The sequence below is a fragment of the Nycticebus coucang genome, chromosome 1 (genome assembly GCF_027406575.1).
Source record: "Nycticebus coucang isolate mNycCou1 chromosome 1, mNycCou1.pri, whole genome shotgun sequence".
NCBI lineage: Eukaryota > Metazoa > Chordata > Mammalia > Primates > Lorisidae > Nycticebus > Nycticebus coucang.
The window spans coordinates 170111744-170134624 of NC_069780.1; the positions used below are offsets into that span (position 1 = coordinate 170111744).

The following is a 22881-nucleotide window of genomic DNA, read 5'->3' on the forward strand; positions in this document are numbered from 1 at the left end:
AAGGCTCAATATATATAAAGCACCGAGCACTGTGGCTAGCACATTGTAGGTACTCAGAAAATGGTACCTATTATTTCAAACATCTTTCCCTTACATGCTGTGTTGGTAGACAGTGCAGTCCCATGGAATAAACTTAACTGAATAGTGCCCTCCAGAGGCCACAGGGAATTCAACAGTGCTGACAGTTGACGGAAGGTCTGGAAAAAGACCAGTGAGAAACACAATTTAATTTTCTTTTACTTTTATGCGGAGTCAGCCCCTGAACCTAGTGTCCTAGGACTTATGGGAACATGACAGACTGTCTCATTTGTCACCTACCAGCAGCCTTTTTCCCAGGGCTTATTTGTTTACAAGATGCTTTATGAGGACATGGAGATCTCAAGTCCGGCTAGGCACTGTGGGAACGGGTGCTGGGAACTGCCAGCCCTGAGCCCCCGGAAGGTACAGTCCCATCCTTCTCTTTATAGGTACACTGTCTATCAGCCCCGCCCCTTTCTTCACGGCCACTCTGTCCCTCTAAGCAACCGCCTTCCTCTCCATGTCAGCCCTTCTGTAACCTGAGCATTGGCATGTGGCTCTGGCTCTTTCTAGACAGGAATCCAGGCTTGGTTTCATTTGACCTTCCAGCTCATCTCATGCAGCTGAGCCGCTTGGTCTCTCACTGGCTCAATTCCAAGTTCCCAGGAGAGAAAAGTGACTGACCATCAAGTGTAATGGCTGGATTTAGTTTCCCTACCCCTGGTGGATGGCCAGTAGATGGAGGTAGGGGTGTGTGTGTGTAGGAAGACAGGGCCAGGGTCTCATACAGCACTGTGGCAAGGGCAAGCATCTCTAAGAGTCTGTTTTTCTAACAGTGAGCTACCATTTATAGAGGTTTTACCATGCCCTATGTGCTCAGTAGTATTAAGAGCTTTAGAAATAAGCATTGTCTCAATTAATCCTCACAAACCTCCTATGAAATTCAATCCCATTATCATCCCTCACATTCAGGGGTAACTGCTGTTCACAATGTTTATCTTTCAGTAATTTTCCAGTATCGTTGTATTCCCATTTTAAAGAGGAGGGAATCAAAGCTTAGAGAAGTTGAGACAAGATGTATGTAAGCCAAGGCAGTTTGATTCTAAAGCCGGGATGTTAACCACTGACCCGTCCTTCCCCACCGCAGCCCCCATGGCGAGGTAGGTAATGTCGCTATGTACAACAAATGCCAGATGTGGTCTCATTCTCAGGAAGGTTATAATTGGATTAAACGAAGGAAGATTAACACACATGTGAAACAATTAGTAAATTACAGGAGAGGGATGAAATACTAAATTGCATGTTACCAAAAAATTTAATAAGTTAAATTAAAAAATGAAGTGCATGTTGTTTTGTATTCATTTTCTATTGCTGTGTGACAAGCTGCCACAAATTCAGAGGCTTTGGCGCAATACCTGTTTATTAGCTCATGGTTCTGGAAGCGAGAAGTACTCTCACGGTGTGGCTGGGCTGCATTTTCTGTTCAGTGATAAAAAAAGAGTGACATGAAAGTGTCTGTCGGTGCTGCCAGCCAACATGTCGCTGCAGCCTGGAGACCTCTTTGAAGGGGTTAATATATGCTATTCTGGCATGTTGATTATTGAAGGTAAAGTCATATGAAAAACAGCAGGTGCAAAAAGATGACTTTGACCTTCATGCTGTTTCTTAAAAGCGGAAGATAAAATTCCCATGTGAAAGATGTCCTCCCTGTACTTGTAAAATGCAACATCCTTATCATTAAGGATAAGAAAGCTGAGGCTTTCTCCCTTGCTAAAATTCAGCTGTGCTTTATACAGAGAGTTGTCATGAGAGTAAAACACATCAAATTCAGTCTCGAGAAAAATACAGGACATGGACCTGGGCGGGGGCAGTGGGATCTTGGGGACCATTTTAGAATCCTACTTGAGCCCAAGAACTTGAAGTTGCTGTGACCTATGATGCCACCACACTCTACTCCAGGTGCCAGAGTGAGGCTCTGTGTCAAAAAAATAAAAAAATTAGATGTAAGTTTTCCACTAAACATCAAAATAAGTGCCACTTAAATTAAAATTTATTTATTTATTTAAAAATTTTTAAAATTTTGTTTTTGTTTTTTTTTAGAGACATAGTTTCACTTTGTTGCCCTCGGTAGAATACGGCGGCGTCACAGCTCACAGCAACCTCCAGCTCTTGGGCTTAGGTGATTCTCTTGCCTCAGACTCCCGAGTAGCTGGGACCGCATGTACCCGCCACAACGCCTGGCCATTTTTTGTTGCAGTTTGGCTGGGGCCGGGTTTGAACCTGCCACCCTCAGTATATGGGGCAGGCACCCTACTCACTGAGCCACAGACGCCTTTAAAATTTAAATTATAAAGGTAAAATTTAAAATATAATCATTAAATTTTAAAATATAATTTTGAAATATAATCATGACTCTAATTTCACTTGGACATGGATTTGCTTAAAAGGGGCATGTGATCTAGACAGGATTAATGAGTTGCAGAACAATGTGAAAAGTTTTCTTTCCCAGATTAAAATAAAAACCTTTTGGAGAAAGAAATAATCATTAAAATTGGCAAAAAAGAGCTGCAGGTCTTTGGAAAAAATGACTATATCCTAAGATTGGAAGCAGTGAAAAGAACTATAAAAGAAAACAAAAAAAAACAAAGGCACCTATGGAAACAGTTAAAATTATATAGTAATAACTTTAAAAAGATTAAGGAGAACTTTCACCATATAGGGCAAAAATTAAGACCTATAAAATCTAAATGTATATTCAGCACTGAAGATGAAGACCCCAATAGATAATGGATGAAGGATATGATAGGTCATTTAGAGGACAAGTAAAATGAAATTGAAAAAAAAAAACAAATAACTAGGGGAAAATGGCCAAACTCATGATAACTACGTACAAATTAAAACTATAAAAGTAAGCCATATTTCTATTAAGTAAAGATAAATTTAAATGATAATATCCAGTCTGAAAATGCTTCTAGTACTCTGGCACACATATATTATTGGTAGGAGGAAGAAAATAATTGTGGGAAGAAATTTGGCAAAAATGATTTTTGATATAATACCTTGATCCCAAGACATATGTCCTAAGAGGATGGTTCAAAAGGATAAAAAGTCATGGTCACAAGCATTTTAAATGCAGTGTTAAGTATGATATTGAAAAACTGGCAACAATAGAAATTACCTATATTGTCACTGATGATTATATGTATCAAGACTGTTTAGGCCCAGCTTTGGGGTGCAGGACATGGCTACAAGCGGTACTCTACCTAACAAATTCAAACATTATGCTTTGGTTGTTTGTACCCTCACATTAACTTGAAATAAAAAAAAAATACGATTAGAATGAAAAAAAGACTATTTAATAAGAAGGAACATGTTCCAATGTGTGAATTGGGAAGGATGATCCAGAATTCTGTAGGTAGTATTATTCAATATCCTCGAAGTATTCCAAAGGTTTTGGTGAAGGTGTGAGAAAAACAGCACCTTTACCCACTGTCATTGTCAATTGATTAGTGTAATCTCTTAAGGAAAGCAATTTACAATAGGAGTAACATTTAAAATGTGATTTGAGGATCCCGCTTTTAGGAATTCAACCTTCACATATACTTGGACATGTGTACAAAGACATGTGAGCATAAAATTCATTACAGAATTGCCGAAAAAGCCAAAAACACTGTCCAATGAAAACATCCACTGATAGGTGACTAATGAAATACATCACATTAGGAACCAGCAGTGGAATATTATATTGCTATCAAAAAGAGTGACAAGATGACATGTTCTTCTGATCTGAAACAATCTCTAAGATAGTTTTTAAGTTAAAAAAAAAAAAGTTAAGGCTCGGCACTTGTAGCATAGTGGTTACGGTGCTGGCCATGTACACTGAGGCTGGTGGGTTCAAATCTGGCTTGGGCCAGCTAAACCACAGTGACAACCGCAACAAAAAAAAGCCAGGCATGGTGGTGGGCACCTGTAGTCCCAGCTACTAGAGAGGCTGAGGCAAGACAATCGCTTAAGCCCAAGAGTTTGAGAATGCTGTGAGCTGTGACGCCACTGCACTCTACCAAGGGCGATGTGGTGAGATTCTGTGTCTTAGCAAAATAACTAAGAAAATGCCAGGAAGGCCATGTTAACTAGCGTGATGAAAATGTGTCAAACGGTCTATGAACCAAGTGTATGGTGCCCCATGATCATATTAATGTACACAGCTATGATTTAATAAAAAACAACAACAAAAAAAGTTAAGATTCAGAATAGTGTGACTAGCATGCCTCTATTGTATAACAGAGAACATATCACTGAGCACTTGTGTATGTTTAGAGAATTCTTGGAAAGAGATCCCAAAGCCGGTAACAGAGTGAGGCTCTGCAGTAGGGACAAGAGAACGAAGGTCTGAATTAAGGAAATTTCTCACTCACTGTCTTTCTGCTTTATTCAAATGTTTCATTACATGCATGCATTACTCTCCAATAAAAAGAATTAAGAAAGAGAGTCTGAAAGGTATATATATCAGATGAATGCAGATTAGATGGAAATGGAAAAATGAAATCTGTTGAGCTAGCGTGGCAGAGCAGCATGCACACAGTCACAGGGTACATCTTAACATAGAAAAATGAAATTAACAGCATTAGCGTAGTTGAATCCTAAGTTGTTTTTCTCTTTAAAATGCTATTTTAATGTTGCCATCAAAATAAATAAAAATTAGTGGAGGGGGAGGGACTGAGTACCTGACTGCAGAAATAGGTTGCTCTGAAATGAATAAACAGGAAACGATGAGCCGGAGGAAGCTCACCAAAGGCCCAGGGAGCAAGCAGCCAGCTAGAGAAGTGACAGAAGAGCCTCCCTGGCTGTGCCTCAGGGGTGGCTGGCCAACACATGCTGACGCCTTTGCTTGGGAACCTAGGGTCCAGATCTATAGAAGGAGAGAGAGGCTACTGGGTGAGGGTTACAGGAAGATCCAGTCCGCGGAGCCCAAGGAAAACCAGTCGTCTGAGGGCCCCGTGAGGATGGGGGAAGGCACAGGGTTGACAAGAGACATTCTGAATCTGTACATCTCAAATGAGACATCTTCCTGGGAGGGCACGGCTCAAATCTGTGCTTGTGAGACAACTACGGTAATTGTAGAAGCAGCCCAGTCTGGTTTCCCTTTGTTTTTGTGTAATAAACTGGTGAGTTGTTTTTCAGTTGCCATGGACCCCCTGGGTTGCAAGTCATGTCACTTGAGCAGCATGCTCAGGTAAACCAAGAGTGTAGCCACAGGTGGACCAAGGAACCGACGTGGCAGGACCCAGGCTCCAGCCAGATGGAGCTCTAGTGTCACCTCATTACAAGATCTTGCCTACCACCCTCTGACTATAAAACCTGCCCAACCCCCAGCTTGGGGAGACAGATTTGAGCCAGTCTCCTGTCTCCTTGCTTGGCAGCCTTGCAATAAACTTTTCTCACTACAAAAGCTCAGTGCTTTGATGTTTAGCTTTCCATTGTGCATAGGCAAACAGAGCCAGTTTGATTCAGTAATATTACCTTCAAAATTTGGATTTCTCAAGTCCCTCATTAAAACAAAAAAAATTTGAGCATGCACCTCCAATATATACATGTTCATTTACTACATACATTATAAAACATATGAAAATGAAATGTGAAAAGTTTATCTTAAGAAGATAAACTTGACCTAAAATGCTTAATATTTTTTAACTATTTACCTTTATTAGAAATATAATAATACTATAAAATGAGTATCATTTTTAGGAAGAGCTTTGTAGTTAAATATACTTCCAGGTTTTCAAAAACTTGGGTTAGCACTTTGGAATGTGATCATTCAGAAGTATGGTTTAAAGTTCATAATAAATTGTTGTCAGAGTTGAAGAGACCTCATAAGAATACATCAATTTTAATGGAAGAAATATATTAGTGGAAGCATTTAATCAATCATAATGTTCATTTTCCAACCGTACCCCAACACGTGTGCAAGGGTTTTAGTTGAAATTTTGCATTAATTTTGTGGAATGTTTTTTGCAAACGTATTGAAGGGTGCTATACTTTTAATAGTTTTTAACACATAAATTCTCTGATATTCTTTGGAAGATTTAAACAGACAAAATTTTGTTCTCGAGATTTTACATATGCACATGAAAGTTTTTTGTTGGCAAACATCACTTTGTAAAAATAAGAAAGAAACACTTCCAAAAATCCAGTTTGAAAATGCCCTTTGTCTAGTGTTGCATGGTTTTCCAAAAAGTAGTCGCTTTCTTATTTGTTGTAACAACATCATCTTTACCATGGAGAGACAGCTTACCTGTGCTTGTCTTTGCTAAAATAGCCTCCAGGAAGTACGCCGCTCAGAGCTACTATACTTGTTTTCATTGATAAGGTTCACAAATTTGCAATACTTGTCTTTTTTATAGAAGACAAAAATGGTCATCTTTAAGTTTGATTATTCTACAAAGAGCTTTGACTAGAGAGAAACATGAAACCTTATACTATGGATAGTAAAACACTGTCTTTTCTTTTTTATTTCAGATTTAAATTTCCGTATTTTCATCATTATCTTATACAGAATGGCAACAATGCTACTGATTTTATTTTATTTTATTTTTTTAAATTTATTTATTTTGAGACAGATTCTTACTTTGTTATCCTTGGTAGAGTGTCGGATTATCACAGCTCACAGCAACCGCAAACTCTTGGGCTCAGGTGATTCTCTTTCCTGAGCCTCCCAAATAACTGGGACTACAGGTGTCTGCCACAACGCCCAGCTATTTTTAGAGATGGGGTCTCACTCTGGCTCAGATTGGTCTTGAACTACTGAGCTCAAGCAATCTACCTGCCTCTGCCTCCCAGAGGGATAGGATTACAGGTGTGCCTGGTCTTATTTTACTAATTTTAATTCTTGATTTTACAAAATCAATGATATGGATGACTTTCTTTAGCACTTCTGACACTTCTGTCTTCAGCGTCTTTGCTGTATTAGTAACTTGCCTGGGACCAGTGAGGTGAATCAATTTCATGTGATGGTCTGCTTTCGTAAACTTAAAAAAAATTTTACTTTAAAAAAAAATTTTATTCATACATTTTAAAAAAATATGGGGGGGTACCAATTTAATATAATTTGTAAAAATCAAATCAGTGTAATTGGGATAGCTGAAGACTTTTTTTCTTTCAGTTCAAGCTGTTACCTTACATAATTTTCCCATGAAGCTCTGTCTTAACTAATGAACATATTGACTTTTGAAAAAATATAGTTTGTGATAACTTTGGTACTTTTAGTTACTTACAAATAAGTAAATCTATTTCATTACTAAAACAGAATCAAGCAAACATCATTAATTGGAATATGTTAGAAACAGTGGTACTTTGTCCGGCTGCATAGCAAACCTCCCACCCCGGATACTATTTCTTTAAAACTTCAGCAGTATTTCTGTGCATCTTCAGGCAGAATTTGCTGATAAAAGAATGCATTCATTATGTTGTTTTTCATGCTTTATTTTAGCTATACCACATCAAGAAGATTGTTTTCCTAATCAGATGAAGTTTTTACCTTTAGCAATTAAGTAAAACAAACAAACAAACAAAAACACTCCATGAACAGGCTCTTTAATACTCAAATTACTAAAATTCTGAACTAGATTTAGTGTGCATAATTTTAAACATTGGTAAAGCATCTAAAATTGTTTGTATTCATATTGTGAATATTTAGATTTTAAATATCTTACCTTATAATTACTATGGCTGCCTATGGAGTATTAGTACTATCTCGAGGCACAATGGATGCTGACTGTAGGGTTTTTCCTTAATGCTAGTGGTTGTAAATTCGTCTTCACAGTCTCTCCATAGCTTTGAATTTTATTTTTGTCTGACTTCTTGTCAATCTGAAGAGATTGTCATTGTTTTACCGCATACTAAGCACACGTCAGCAGTAAGAGAAATGTTAACCTAGCCATTTTCTTACTGTTTGCTCACACCTGCATTCATTGTAGTATTTTCAATCTTCTTTTCCCCCAAAGAATTTCTTTAGCTTATCTGCCCAGTTGATAAAGGTTAATTTAGTTAAAATGCAAAAATTTAATCAAAAGCCTACTCCCCAAATGAGCCTATATCAATTCCTTTTCCTTGACATGTTGAAAGTGGCTTAACCAGCCAGGGGGTCTTTGAGGCTCTTCCCCTCTTTCCTCAGGCTATGTCAGGAAATGCATACAGACTGAGCAAGGGTGACAATGTCAATCCACATCTAGAATATTAGAGAAGCTCAAGTTCTTTTTTTTTATTAAGATAAAAATTATCTCGAGGTGCTAATTTTTCCCCTTACTCCATGGACCTTGGACTACCACTTTGATGACCACCATTCTAGAGCGTGAACTCATTTAAGTCCTCTCTGCCCATTCTGCTATGTCATGTGAGGACATCAGAGGCATGGATATCTGGACTAAATAAAACCCTTGAGACAGAGAAAAACAGACTTGCCATGCAATTTGACAGAGAGCTGTACTTAACAGAGCTTGGATTTTTAAGGACATACACTTTCCTGTGCTCCCCATAATAGTTCAGGCCTCCTTCAGGGATGTTTGTGAAAATGCATATGTGTGATTGCCAAGGTCAAAAAATCCAAGACCTTTTTAAACTAATCTTATACTCTGACCTAAGGGCTGAGTAAACTGAATATCAGCTATGGAAATAGCCCAGCCCTCTGTTCCCTTCCCCTTCCACAAAAGGAAATGGCTAAGTTTAAGTCCAAGAGATATTGTAAATGACTGAATCATCCCTGAACAAGGGACTTGTGGGATGAGTCGGCCATCAGATCATCCCTGCAGCTCTTGTATGCAAGTTTCTGTGACTCAAAGATAAGAGAAACTGGACACTCACACCTTTGCCTGGCTGCTACACACGGCTCCACAACATCATGCCAAGTCATCCAAAAAGCCACTAGCAGTGGTCACAGCGTCACGGACATTTTAAATACAGTATACCAAGAACTCACAACCTCAAAATCTTTAGAGGAAGATCACATTTCTTACAAAGAATCCCATGAAGAAACCTGTACACGTATAACTATTTGAAACCTATGTTTCATTTTACATTGTATAAAAGGGAGATCTATTAGAGTCCTTAAAATATTGAAAGGACCAAACACAACAATATCAAGTTCTATGGCCCTTCATGTAATATCTGAACATAAAAAGGAAAGAAGTCGAGATCCCTGACAATGGCCCAGGGGTTCCCCTACAGAGAAGGGTATGACGTCAGCCCAGTACCACTGTAATCACAGGAAGATGCCTTTATCTCTTTTGCTTTTTATGGTTCACAATTACCATTACAATTCTCAAAAGTAATGCTAAAAGTTTAAGTGTGACTGTCTTAAGTGGGATGTTTGGTTTTCCATCTTCCCTGGGTGCAGTTCATCCCTCTCCCTCTCCCCATAGTGGTTACGATGACCTCGTTCTTAACAGCTCTGACCCTGGGTACCAGGAAATGGACCACTTGGATAAAATTAAAGAACATCTCTGAATCTAGCTCCAAAACCTCAACCTCCTTTAGATAATGGAAAGTCGCTCCTTTATATAAACTCTTCCCACATAAAAACAAGTGGACTTGAGAAGCTGCTCTGTAAGTGGGCTGAGACTGAGTATGTGCCAAAGTCACCAGTTTTCTTTTCTTTTTTTTTTTTTTACACATTTTCTTTTCAAAGTCACCAGTTTTCTAAAAGAGCCTGTCCCCATTACCCACTGGCCATCGAGGTGTTCAAAACTATCCTGCTATTCACATTTTCCCCAAGAAGGTTTCTGATTCCAGAAGGCTCCTGTGTGCACCACCAAGAGCTTAGCACAGACGGGTTTCTGAGTTCAGCTCCTCATTTACTGATACCAGTGGGCAGCGGAGGGTCAGACCTGTGTGTGTTAGGAAGGCACACTGTGCGTTGGGGGACACCTCCTGGGGTCACATGAGAAACCAGTCAGAGGAGAGGATGGTGACAGAGGCACTTTCTGCCTGGGGATGGCTCAGATGTTACCATCCAAGAGAGAGCCTGGCGGGCTGAAAAAAACAGCCTGATGGCCAGCACGAAACACACACCACTGGCACATAGAAGACTTGACAGAGCTCTGGAACACACACCACGAGCGCATGGGAGACTCTGAAGCTCCAAAACACACGCCATGAGTGCATGGGAGACTTGACCAAGCTCTGAAACACACACCTCCAGCGCGTGGGAGACTTTGAAGCTCTGAAACACACACCTCCAGCGCATGGGAGACTTGACCAAGCTCCAAAACACACACCTCCAGCATGTGGGAGACTTGACAAAGCTCCCGCACTTCTCCCCGTGTGCGCCATATCAACCACAAGGTGGCAGGCATTGGCCCTCGGAGCCTTCACAGACTTGCCTGGTGGCAACTGAAGAGCTGAGGGTCCACACCAGTGGCCATCGTTATGCTCTGAAGAAGGGGCTATTAGCAAGAGTCTTGCTGAAATGGAAGGTTCTAGATCACTATCCATTTATAGGACATGTAGAGAAACTTGATTTTCTATTTTTCTTCACTGCAAACTATAAAGGAAAGATCCTCATTTCATTAGTTACTGTTCATAACTTTGAAAGAAAAGATCTAGAATGGTGATTTTCGACCAGCGTGCCAGGTGTCATGAGAGGATCTCAGATGTGCCTGAGTTTTAAAAGTTTTAAAGGTTATTATTTTCCAAAGAAATTGGAAAATAATAATTTTAAACATCATTGAATTAGTCTCGGTGCCCATAGCATAGAGGTTACAGCACCAGCCACATACACAGTGGTGGCAGTTGGAACCCAACCCAGGCCAGCTAAACAACTGCAACAAAAAAACAGCCGGGCATTGTGGCAGGCACCTATAGTCCCAGCTACTTGGGAGGATGAGGCAAGAGACTCGCTTGAGCCCAAGAGTTTGAGGTTGCTGTGAGTTGTGACGCTATGGCACTCTACCTAGGGCAAGATAGTGAGACTCTGTCTCAAAAAAAAAAAAAACATTAAATTATTTCTGAAAGAAGTTCAAAGCACAGCAAGTATATTATTTTTATTTTTTACTTTTTAATATCAATATAATTCAAGTGCACCATGGAAGTTTAAATAAAGGTTCAAGTGCACCATGAGATAAAAAAGGTTGAAAAACACTGGTTTAGAATTTGAGTCAGAGGGCATGAATTCTAGTCTCCCCTCTTTTCTTAGAAGATATTTGACCCCAGGAAATCATTGCCTGGAGCCTCAGTTTCTTCCTTGGTACAATGAACCCTTGGAGGAACCCTGGGATACCTTCCAGAAACCAATGAAATAGCATGTGAGAAAATGGGCTGAAAAGAATAAGTGGGGCACAAGTGAAGGGTCCCGTGTGCTCCATTCCCTCTGCCTCCTTGGGGAATGGGCTGTTCCACGTGGTGAGTTTTCCACATAATTGAATTTTAAATGCTGAAACTTGTTTTCCTTTTTAACCTTCTGTAATGGAAATCTTTCTAAAGTGTATTACATGCTTCTCTGACTTCTTAAACAGCAAGCTGAGTATAATTTAACCTTTCCTTAAAGTCTCTAGGTCATCATGATGACCTCTGACTATATATACAGTCCTGCACAGAGCACCACATGCCTACAGGCACTTCCAGGGAGGCAGGACCCTGATGCTCAATGTCCCCAGAGACTACATTATAAAGCTATAATTGGGAACTCTTCTTTGCCATCTCCTACCTACATCACTACCTGAAGTCATTTCTCCAACTAACACCTTCGAGCAGTCTCTTGACACTGTTTAAAATCTGCTAAAATCCAGAGAAAACTCAAGGTTGCCATGGGTAACCAGAGTCTAAGCTTGTAACATTCCTAAATTTAATTTTACACATGACACACAGTTCCTGAGAAGGGGGTACAATGCAGAAGGTGACTTTTGGCCAGGGCTGATATTCAGCTAGTCCCCACAGTGTGTGATTTTCCTACACCAGGGTGACCAGTCACCCTGAACCCCTCTCCCATGTCTCCATGCAGACATCTCACACTCGGGAGCTCCAAGGTGTGGGCTGTGGTACCCTGCTCCTGTCTGAGCGGCATCCTCTCCAATCAGTATGCCTAACCACTTGCATAGTATTTGAATATCCAGTGTCCGGGCCCAAGATTATTCTTTGTCTTTCCTGCCAGTGAACTCATTGTTTTCTCATAGTTTAGAGCCTAGAAGTCTAAGCTCAAGGCATTAGCAGGGCCAAGCTGCCCTGAGCCCTGGCAGAGTCTGAGGTTCTTCTCTTTGCCTCATAGTCAAAGGCCTCTTCTCAGTTGCACGCTGAGCTCTGGGTTCAGGTCGCCTGAGGCTGACTGGGTGGGGTGTTAATAGCTACCTTTAATTGAACATCTCCCTTGTGCCAGATCTCCCATCTTGTCTCTTCCACTGAATAGCCCTCTTAGGGAATCAGCCCCTCCTGTGGCTGAGGGAACTTGCCACAGTCTCACCGCCAATGAGCAAATCTGGACGCCGGGCGCTTCTCTCCCAGGCCCGTGTTCTCTGGGCTGTGATCTGCTCACGTTTATTAATGTACCAAAATGTCCTAGGTTCGCATTCTGAAAAAGTATGTTTTAAGTGAAATGTGAGCCCTTTTACTTTTCAGAAAAGGCTATTTGTTTCTGTTTTGGTGTGTGGGTTTTGTTTTAATTAATTCCATATTTTGTTACCAATTTGGAACAATCTGTCCTCAGGGAATAGCTCTGGTTTACTTATAGAAAGCTAGGGAGGGACTGGAGTTACAAAGTATTCCTTGTAGGAACTAATCTAAAAAACCTTCCCAGTTCTCCCTGCAGTAGACAGAAGTAAATGGAATATTCCAGAAAATCCCATCTTTCCCAGAGCGGATGTGATAGAGCTCATAAACAAAAACTTCCTTCCACGTGTTATCAGCCATGCTGGTAGGATGGGACACATGACATCAAACATGACTAATACCTCCCATCCCAGAAAGTTCTTTAGAAGTTTACACCAGGATGAAGCTGTACCCACGTAAAGGGATAAAGGCTTCCCAGAGTTACTTGGATAGCCTGGAAGCAAATTACAGACCTCAGGAGTAAGAGCCAGTGAGAAGACAGGAACCGGGTCTGCAAATTTGGGGTGCTCACAGGTTCCAAACTGGATCTGGTGTACAGAACCCCTGCTAGATCCATGGCTATGAATGATTTGTTCTTTGCCCAAGGATGAATATTCTGAACTGACCCTAAACTAATAATTTTTGAAATAAGCAAACCATGGCCTCGTCGTCCATATTTTGCACCTGCTCCTCCCACAAATGCACATGTATTCTCAGAGTGTCCTCTTCCAAAAACATCGACAGGGCTCTAACATTTCCAGACTTACTTGTGTTAAGGAGAAAATCATCTGAAAAAATTGACTTACCATAAAGTGACAGAATCAAAATATCACCTGCATTAGTTTTCTAGGGCTACCATACATAACAGGGTACCACATAAAAGCAACAGAAATTTGTTTTCTCATAGTTTAGAGCCTAGAAGTCTAAGCTCAAGGCATCAGCAGGGCCAAGCTGCCCTGAGCCCTGGGCAAGGATCTATTCTAGGCCTCTCTCCTGGCTTCTGGTAGTTCCTTGGCCTGTAGCAGCAGAATTCCAGTCTTCACATGGGATTGTCCTTGTGTGTGTCCAAATTTGCCCTTTTTATAAGAACATCAGTTATACTGTAGTAGGGGCCAACCCTAACTCATGACCTTATTTTAACTGGTGGCCGGTCATGAGTTACCTGGTAACAGGGTTAGTCCCTGTATAAAACTGCCCATCAACCATGTGTTAAGATGTTAGGAGTGCTAAGTGATACGGTGTTATAAGCAGCTGAGAGACAAGGAGAGGAGAAAGAATAAAATAGGCTGCATTCAGGACAACTGGATGGGGAGAAATAAATCAGGGAACAGCAACTGTTGGTGACCGGCAGTTTTATGCAAAAACTATCCATGTTACGAGGGAACTCATGACTGGTCAGCAGTGTGTTAACTAATTATATCCACAATGACCCTGAGTAAGGTCATATTCTGAGGTCCTGGGGGTTAGCGCTTTAACATATGGATTTTGAGGGTACATAACTCAACTCATATCATCATGTAAGGAAGTTTTGAATTCAAAATCAAATTCAAGAGAAGGAACAGAATAGATTGGCCCAGAAAGTGCCCCCTATTATAACTGCGGACTCTGGTGAGGATGAGCTGTCACGTTGGCAGGTAAGTTGGTGCTTTGACCCCTGAAATTTGTTGCTTACAGAGAGAGAATAGGCTATCATCAACAGAGAGAACCATTTTTCGAGGGCCAGAGACATACACCGGGGTCTCTACAGAACCCTAATTCCTACTTACCACTTTTTAGGACCAAAAAACCACGCATAGGTAGGTAGAAAAATTTAGTGTTGAGGGAAGCTTTTAGTTACAAAGAGTGAAAAGAAACGCCTTGGGAACATTCAAAACACTTTCAGCTCTCAGCCACCTACATCTCAAAGTGCTTATAGTCCTAAAGCTCTGGCTAGATGTAAGTTTGCCAAAGGGATTCTATATAAAAATTTGGTTTCATTTTCTAAGCTGAAGCAGGGCGCTCCTGTTTTCCTTGTCAGTTGGGAGAGGAGAAAGCCTTACAGTTTGTTGTATTCATTTTCGTCCCTGGTGTCTGTGGTTACACTGAAGAGGTATTTTGTGAAGCTGTAACTAGGGGTATCAAATCTTTTTTCTGCCACACATTGGAAAAATAGGGTTGTCTTGGGCCACACATTAAATACACAAACATTACTGACAACTGATGAGTGAAAGAAAGGTCCATGCATACTTTCCTCGAATAATCTTCATGTGGACACCCTACGTGTAAACTATCTATGAAATTATGCACCAGACTAGGTGATAAGGACCTGAAATACGGCCCTGGGGTGGACACTAAGGTAATATAGTAGAGCTGTTAGAAGCACAGTCTTTGGAGCCAGGTAGATCCAGGTTCAAATCCAGTTCTGCTTCTGACTTAGGTAACCTTAGGCAAGTTATGTGTGGCCAATGTCTCATCTGTATAGAGAAGGCCTTTACAGAGTTGGGGTGGGTATTAAATGACATGTTGGTTGGCAGACGTCCACCATGGCAGAAGCTGGTCAATTCATGGTACTTCCTATTCATGACTCAAGAGCACTAGGGAGTAAACTGTGAAAACTCAAGCAGTAGATCTCGGCCTCCTCCTCCTTCCACCAAAACAGTGACATCTCAGTGGCTTCAGGTGCAGCCCCCTCACCTGGCTCTTCATCATCCAGCACAGACATCACAGAAGGGGATGTCAGTCATGACTATTTACTACAGAATAAGATTTTACTTCTTCATCTGTTGAAAGTTTCCAGAAACCCAGTGTATTCCGTATATTTTCTTATTTTCTGTATGCCTGATGCTCAGGCATGTGGAGCCTTGATTCTGGACAGACTGACCCCCTCCCACGAGTAGCTAATTCCTAGCAATAGCAAATGACTCAGGGTGCAAGGATCTTTCATATACAAACCAACCAATCTGGAATCAGCCAACCATGTCCTTTATCAAACTCTTCCACATCAAGTTAATATTTCCCCCTTGCCTTAAATTATCCAGGGCTAACTACTGGACAGTTAAGGACCACCCCTACAGTCCAGAGCCTACTGAAATTATTCCAACTACCCATTCCTAAGCCTACTTAGGATACTGACCCTGCCTCACCCACTCCTTCCCATGAACAAGAGCTTTATCAAGAGCCTTGATAAAGGCTCTGGGCCGCACTCTCCCTCACCCACCTGCCTCCTCACTGACCCCAGTGCTTCCCCACATGGCCCTGCATGGTGAGCTGGATATGGCGAGCTGGGCCTCCTGTTTCTAGGGACCTGTGAGCATGAGTTTCTTCCTTCATGACGGCCATATCTGATTAAAACACATCCTGGGTAACATTGTTCCACATGTTGCGGAACATTCAGGGTAAAATTATGAACCCCACAGGTCTATTTCCTGACCTTTCTCTCATTCCTATTTCCTGAGCTCCCCTCAGCTTCAGCTATTTCAGCCCAGAGGCCAATAGGCCACAGCCATCCAGATATCTCTTTCTGAGCACCCGGAAGTAGAGTGGTGCCCCCCAAGTTGGAAGAGGGGGCCCTGAGCCTTGGCACTGCAGGTCCTCACTGTGGCACTGCAGAAACACCACTTTACCTCTCTGAGCTTTTGGAACAATAATCCTACCTCAGATGAATTTTAAAAAGTGTTTCTTCACCCCTAACAGTTCAGCATGGGCAGCTAGAGCTAATCCTCCTGCCCTCTCCAGGCCACATCCCAGACATCTACCCAGGGTCTCAGAGAGAACCCAGAATTCCAGACTCAGCCCACTTCCCCCTCTATCACGTCTCAGCTGCGTGAAAGAGTCTAGTCATGTGTTCTACCTTCTGTCATGACCCCAGGCCCATTCTATTCTTCTGTATCATTTTTCTTTGCCAAACTGGGCACTGTCCTATTCTCTACCTTAAAAACTAAATTAAAAAACCAAGGAATCCTCTAATGGTGGCTGGAAAGCCATTTCATCCCAGGGTCAGATAGGTTTTCAGAGTTTGGGAAAGAAAACTTCATCCCCTAACGACTTCACAGCCTTAAGCAGGATAAGGGAAGAGGAGCATTTTGAACAGAGATGAGAAAATTTCTCTAGTATGGGATAATCTTCTCTGAGGTCCTAAAGACTAAAGGAAGCTCCGGGTTAAGAAATCCCCAGTCTTCCTAAACACTCTCCGTGTATAGTATGATACTATGGTATTAATGCTTATAAAGCACTATTTTCTAGACATAGTGCTAAGTCCTTTATGTGCACCATTTCTTCATGTAGTCATTGCATCAATGGCCTTAACATTCCCACTTCACAGACAGGAAATTGAGGCTAAGAGGTGTAATTTCCTAAGGTCAACCAGCTGGTGAGGGGAAGTCAGGGAGGCAGCCCCAGCTGCCTGTCCAGAGCTGGAGCTCCTGACCCTGTGCTCTCCTGCTAGACGTCCTTTTTGCTCTTCCTCTATTTCTTTATCCGAACCCATTCCCTGAAAACCAGTCAGCTGCAAATGTGGGGACTCTCAGGGACCACTTTGAGAGGGCTGCTGCAAGCCCTATGGCAACCCCCTCTTCTAAGCTGGTAGCACCTTGCGCTTGGTGGTGGTCGTCAGCCTTGTTCCTTTTCTGAGAACGATCTCTAATCTCTACAATTACTTCTCTTCAACATCACTCCTTGAAAATGAGCAGCCTCTCCCAGTAATGGTCAGTCAGGCACCTGGCTGTTAGCTAAGAGTGTGTCTTCAAAGAGGCAACCTGAAGGAAATACTGGTGAGTGGCTTGAGTAAGTACATCTACCTGCCAGCCAGCCCTGTGCGCTGTCCTTTCCATGTCCTGGATCATTTATACTTGTACCACATTATTTGTGCTTGATGACTTCTTACGGACCTTCCATGTCCAATCCCTACCCTTCTCCACTGTGCACTTTGCTCCCTGGACACCGACAATGCAAAGGGTGCCCTTTCCCCGGCTTCTGTCTGGTGTCCACTGGTGGGAAGCTCTGGCAGGACACTAGAGGGACAGTGAAGATTGAGGTCAAGGTATTTCTGCTCTGACGCTCTCCATGCAGGGTCTTTTTGGGTTGGCCATCTCCCTTGGATGAGGGTCACCATGTTTCTCAAGGTAGCCTTCTCTCCATGACTCCTCTAGGACATAGGAGTCCTACTCACAGGAGCCCCTGAGAGCTTGATAAAATGTAGGCATCTCGCTTGACTATCCTCCAGTTCTGTTTCTTAGTCTGTTTCATATATACCCATCATGAAAGCCCTGATGTGCAGTGAAGGATTATCTCAGCCAGCCTGGGGCATTCAGCCTACGTGCATCCCAGAGAAAGGAATGACCCTTGATCAGCTCCTGGGAGATAACATCTAAACCAGTGATTTTCAACTGGTGTGCCTTGGCACACTGATGTGCCATGAAGGGCTCTTAGGTGTGCTATGCAAAATTTTAAAGATCATTAATTAAATGATTTTCAAAAGAAGTTCAAAGCACAGTAAGTCTATTCTTTTTTATTTATTTATTTTTTAAAATCAACATAATGTAAGTGTGCCATGGAAGTTTAACTATAGGTTCAAATGTGCTGTGAGATAAAAAAGGTTGAGAAACACAGCTCTAAACCCTGGGAATATCCTGCCTAAAAACAGTGTCTTTTTATCTCTGGGGTGTATGGCCAGGCCAGAAAGTTTATGCTAACAATGTGATTTGTGGTGGGGCGCCTTGGGTCATGTGGCATTAGTTTGGCCTCTGGAGCAACTGGCCACTGAGTGACTAAGGTCAGCTGCACAGGGACTCTGTGCTCATGTGACCCACCTCCAGCAGAGGGAGTGAGCGTCCCTGGCTGGCGACACCCCTCCTGTACTGCCCAGAGTCAATGCGGGGAGGAGGGGCACTGTCTGCACAGCTGCACTGGCAGGGAAGGCAGGAAGCTGGCACGTGGTCCTCCAGAACTCACTCTGTCTTTTGCCTCTGCTGATTTTAATCTGTATCTCTTCACTACGAAGAACTGAAACTATAAATACGACAGGTCTTCTGAGTTTGTGAGTACTTCTAGTGAGTCACTGAAAGTGAGGGTGGTCTGGGGACCCTTGGGGTCTTATTCCCCAATTCAGCAGGGAAACAACAAAATTGCCCAGTCTTACCTTCCTACCCCGGTAGGTGGCCATATGCCCAGAAAATGGAAAGGGCTCAAGAATAGTCACAAATCATTCAGATGAGATGGAAGTGGCGCTTCCAGGATGGGGCTTCTGGACTATGAGTCTACAATCAGACTCAACAATCTGTGGTTGCTGTGACTAAAGTGACATGGGACAGGCAGATGGAAACATCGGCAAGACGTGAGCTTTGGTGCTCTGGTAGAGGTGAGATACTGGATTAAATGGATGAAAGGGTCCAAATGAACTATTTCTGATATTCTCATTTCATATACTGTTTTCTTTTCTTTTTATCTATTTTTCCCCTCAGGGAAAAAAGAAATACTCTAAGTCTGAGTCCTCCAGCAGAGGAGGAAAAAAGAAGAAATGCTACAAACCTTCCACTTAGCGTATTTTCCCTTGAAAGGATAAATGCCACCCCCACCCCCTCCCCCCTTACCAGCAGGCCTCGTAGCTCCTGGAGCTGCAGATCCATGCTTCCAATGACAGTGACCCTAAGGGGTCCCAGTCCTGGCCCTGTGCCAGTTGTCGACCCCCAACTTACCTGGCCCCGCTGACATCAACTCCGACCATCAGCTGCCCATTCAGGGAGAGGATCTCATCTCTCAGTCGGACCTTGCCGCTCTTCCCTGCCGGGCTGTTCTTCCTCAGCTCCGTCACCCAGATGCAGCCCACGTCCAGCACAGGGCCCTGCAGGGTTTTCCGCTTCTTGCCTCCTCGGCGCTTTTCACCATAATCCCCGAAAACAGGGATGTTCCCAAAACTAAGGCCCACAGTGTCTGTATCCCCTAGCTCCTTGGTGAGGTATACAGTACAGATTTCCATTTCGGGGGCGCTGTGGTCTGGCGGGGCGGCACTCTCGTCCACAGCGAAGTTCAGCTGGATGTACTCCCGCAGCTTCTGAATGGCCGCCTGGCACAGCCGCTGCTCTGGCCCATCCCCCCCCTCCTGCAGGCTGTTCTGCAGCCACTGGTAGAGCAGGGGCAGGTGCAGCACGGCATTGTCCTGTGTGATGGGCATGGTGCTCACTTCCGGACACCCGCATCATGAGAACTCCTGCTCTTGCGGCCTGGACCCCATGGGGCCCCACGTCCCTGGGGAACCCCGACTGTCACCAGCTTTGCCCGTGTTCATGTTCAGGCCGGCAGGAACACCTACTGGACTGGGCTGTTTGCCTTGGTAAGAGGAGGACAGGACCCAGTTAGAACAACCGTGGAATAATGGCTCTGGGGTGCTCGGCAAGGGAAGGAAGAGGAGTCCAAAGAGTCCTTGCTGGGTTCATTTCACAGCAGGGCCCACGCAAATGACATGGAAATGGGGGATTCCTCCAGCTGTGGCAGTGTGTCCTCTCCAGGCTCATTCACACCTGGAAGAGGAAGAGGAAAAAACAAAAAGATTCCAGTGGCAGCAGTGAGCCTCTGACACAGAGCACCCCGTATTATGGAACGGTCTCATTTACTTTTCAGACAGCATAAACCCAGTGTGGCTCTCCACATTTCCCAGTGTGGCTCCCTCCACCCAGCGCACGTGCACACACACCCACACCCACGCCTTTCTCTCAGACAGAAGCCTCTGGAACACTGCCCTTCTCCAGGAGCTTTCCTTGATCCCTAGGAAAATGAGATCACTTTGTCAGGACCACCCCCTAGCTATGCCAGCACACTCATCTGCAACCAGGAGGCTGAGAGACAAGGCCCCCGGAAGGCGGGGGATCTGGACACATTTAAAAACTTACATTCTGAATGCTGTGGCCTGTGCCTGTAATCCCAGCGCTCTGGGAGGCCCAGGCAGGTGGATTGCCTGAGCTCGCAGGTTTGAGACTAGGCTGAGACTCCACTTCTAAAAATAGCCAGAAGTTATGGCAGGCGCCTGTGATCCCAGCTACGTGGGAGGCTGAGGCAAGAGAATCACTTGAGCCCAAGAGTTTGAGGTTGCTGTGAGCTGTGACACCACAGTACTCTACCAAGGGTGACATAGTGAGACTTTGTCTTTAGATAGATAGATAGATAGATAAAAGCTTATATTCCTTAGAAGTGAAAATCGAAAATCTATGTCAATGTGCCTTGGTGGGCCCAGCTGCACACACAGCAGGGTTCTTCATTCCAAAAATATGTCCTGACGGTGCTACTGAGCGGAGAAAGAGCAACAACACCAGTGACACCCAGCCTCTGCTTGGGGCACAGCTGTCTGGGGCAAAGCCACTTCTCAGCTCAGTCGGGTTCCATCTATAGCATGTAGATTCTGAAGAAATCCCAGTCCCTTTGCATCCTACAGTTTTTAGTTTCCTTTCTCCTTTCCCTCTGGTTAACTGTTGAAACCTACCTATTTTGGGGCGGCGCCTGTGGCTCAAGGAGTAGGGTGCCAGTCCCATATGCCGGAGGTGGTGGGTTCAAACCCAGCCCCGGCCAAAAACTACAAAAAAAAAGAAAAAGAAACCTACCTATTTTTAGGCCAACTCAAAAGCCATCTCCTCCAGAGAAACATTTGTCCAAACATCTGGGTGAGCAGCCTGGCCTTCCCTTTGCTTGCTCTTTAACAAGCTCCTTGCAGTCACCAGCCGGTATGTCTGGCGGTGGCAGGTGGGTTTTCCTTCCTACCCACACTGGAGCCTCACCCCCTCTGCATTCTGCACAGTGCCTGGCATGTACTAGTCCCCAGCAAAAGGCTAATTGAATTCCACTGCCAACTCAACTTCTCTACCAAAGGGAATTTTTCACCTCTGTTCTCCGTAAACACAGAAAAATGATTCCTTTGCTCTCTTGTCCAAACTTCACTTTCTCCCAGAGAAAGTCAATATAAAATGTGCCATCAGCGGTGGAAAACATTCTCCAGCCTTCTCAGGAAGTGACTTAACAAGGAATAATAATGCATACGAGAGGTGTCAGAAGCCCTGTCAATAATCAATGACCTTATTAAAAGAAATTTCCAATATAGTGTACTTGGAGTTTCTAAAGCAATTGAGTGCCAGCTATTAATTGGTTCCAAATAAATCAAAAGCTTAGCATCTTTGTGATCACATGGCTATTAAAAAGAAATGCAAGATCAAGAAAAAAAAGATAATCCACATGTGTACAAAGACTGAGTGTCACCTGTGGCCAAAACAAGTAATAGCTCTCACCAAAAAATAACGTCACATGCATACATATTAAAATACTATGGATAAATGAAAACATTTTCCTTCAGGCCTAGCAACCTTTGCGAGTCTCCCTTTCTGTATCTGTAAAATGAGAAAGTTAAGTTTTCTTATTAAATGATCTCTAAGGTCTCACCTACTCAACTCAGAGGTCTTCAAACACAGTGATAGTGTCTTATTCATCAATATATTTGTTACCCCAATACAGCTCCTGTCACATTGTAGATTTTCAATCATTTACAAAACCTGGGTCAGGCGCAGTGGCTTACACTTGTAATCCCAGCACTTTAGGAGGCTGAGGTGGGAAGACAGCTTGAGGCTGGGAGCTTGAGACCAGCCTGAGCAACATAATGAGACTGCATGTCTATGAAAAAAAAAAAAGGAAAGAAAAATCAGATTGGCATGGTGGCTTACATCTGTAGTCCCAGCAACTGGAGGCTGAGGCAGAAAGATTGCATGAGCCCAGGAGTTCAAGGGCTCAGTGAGCTATTATCACACTACTGCACCCAGCCTGGGTGACAGAGCAAGACCCCATCTCTTTAAGATAATAATACTAACTTCCAAAACCTTTTCAAAAGATCCTTGAAAAAGTGGCCTGTGATTCAAGATGTTTGTCACTGTTCTGATGATTCCATATGTATAAAAACAGTGTAAACATCTGGATTTCAACTTCAGAGAAGTATGAAATTTTTTACTGATAGCAATTTGTACAGTATTCAATCATTCATTCATTAAGCAAATATTTGTCGAACATCTATTAAGAACCAGGCCTTGCACCTGGCAATGAGAATATACTATCAATATGCAAACTCCTCACCCTAAAGAAATCCATAGTTTAGTGGGGAAATGCATAAATAAATGGAAATTAGCATGTAATAGGTTTATGACAAGCCTCTCAACCACGGCAGCCATGTTTACATAACACAAGACCGCCAGCCCCGCAGAGTGGTCCAGCTCGGCAACTCACTCAGGTTGGGGCGGTCAGAGATCTTCCCTGAGAACTGAGTACTGGGACTGAGAGAGAAAGAGTCCC

At 43.1% G+C, this 22881-nt stretch overlaps 1 protein-coding gene across 3 annotated transcripts in view; it reads right to left on the bottom strand.

Annotated features, from left to right (window-relative positions):
• PDZD2 (PDZ domain containing 2) overlaps window positions 1-22881 on the bottom strand; it is a 393189-nt gene that overhangs the window by 243753 nt on the left and 126555 nt on the right. For all 3 annotated transcript variants that reach the window (XM_053592669.1, XM_053592654.1, XM_053592661.1), the window contains exon 2: window positions 19260-20081. In XM_053592669.1, coding sequence (XP_053448644.1) covers window positions 19260-19735 — 476 coding nt within the window. In that variant the 5' untranslated portion in view covers window positions 19736-20081. The remainder of the gene's footprint in view (window positions 1-19259; window positions 20082-22881) is intronic.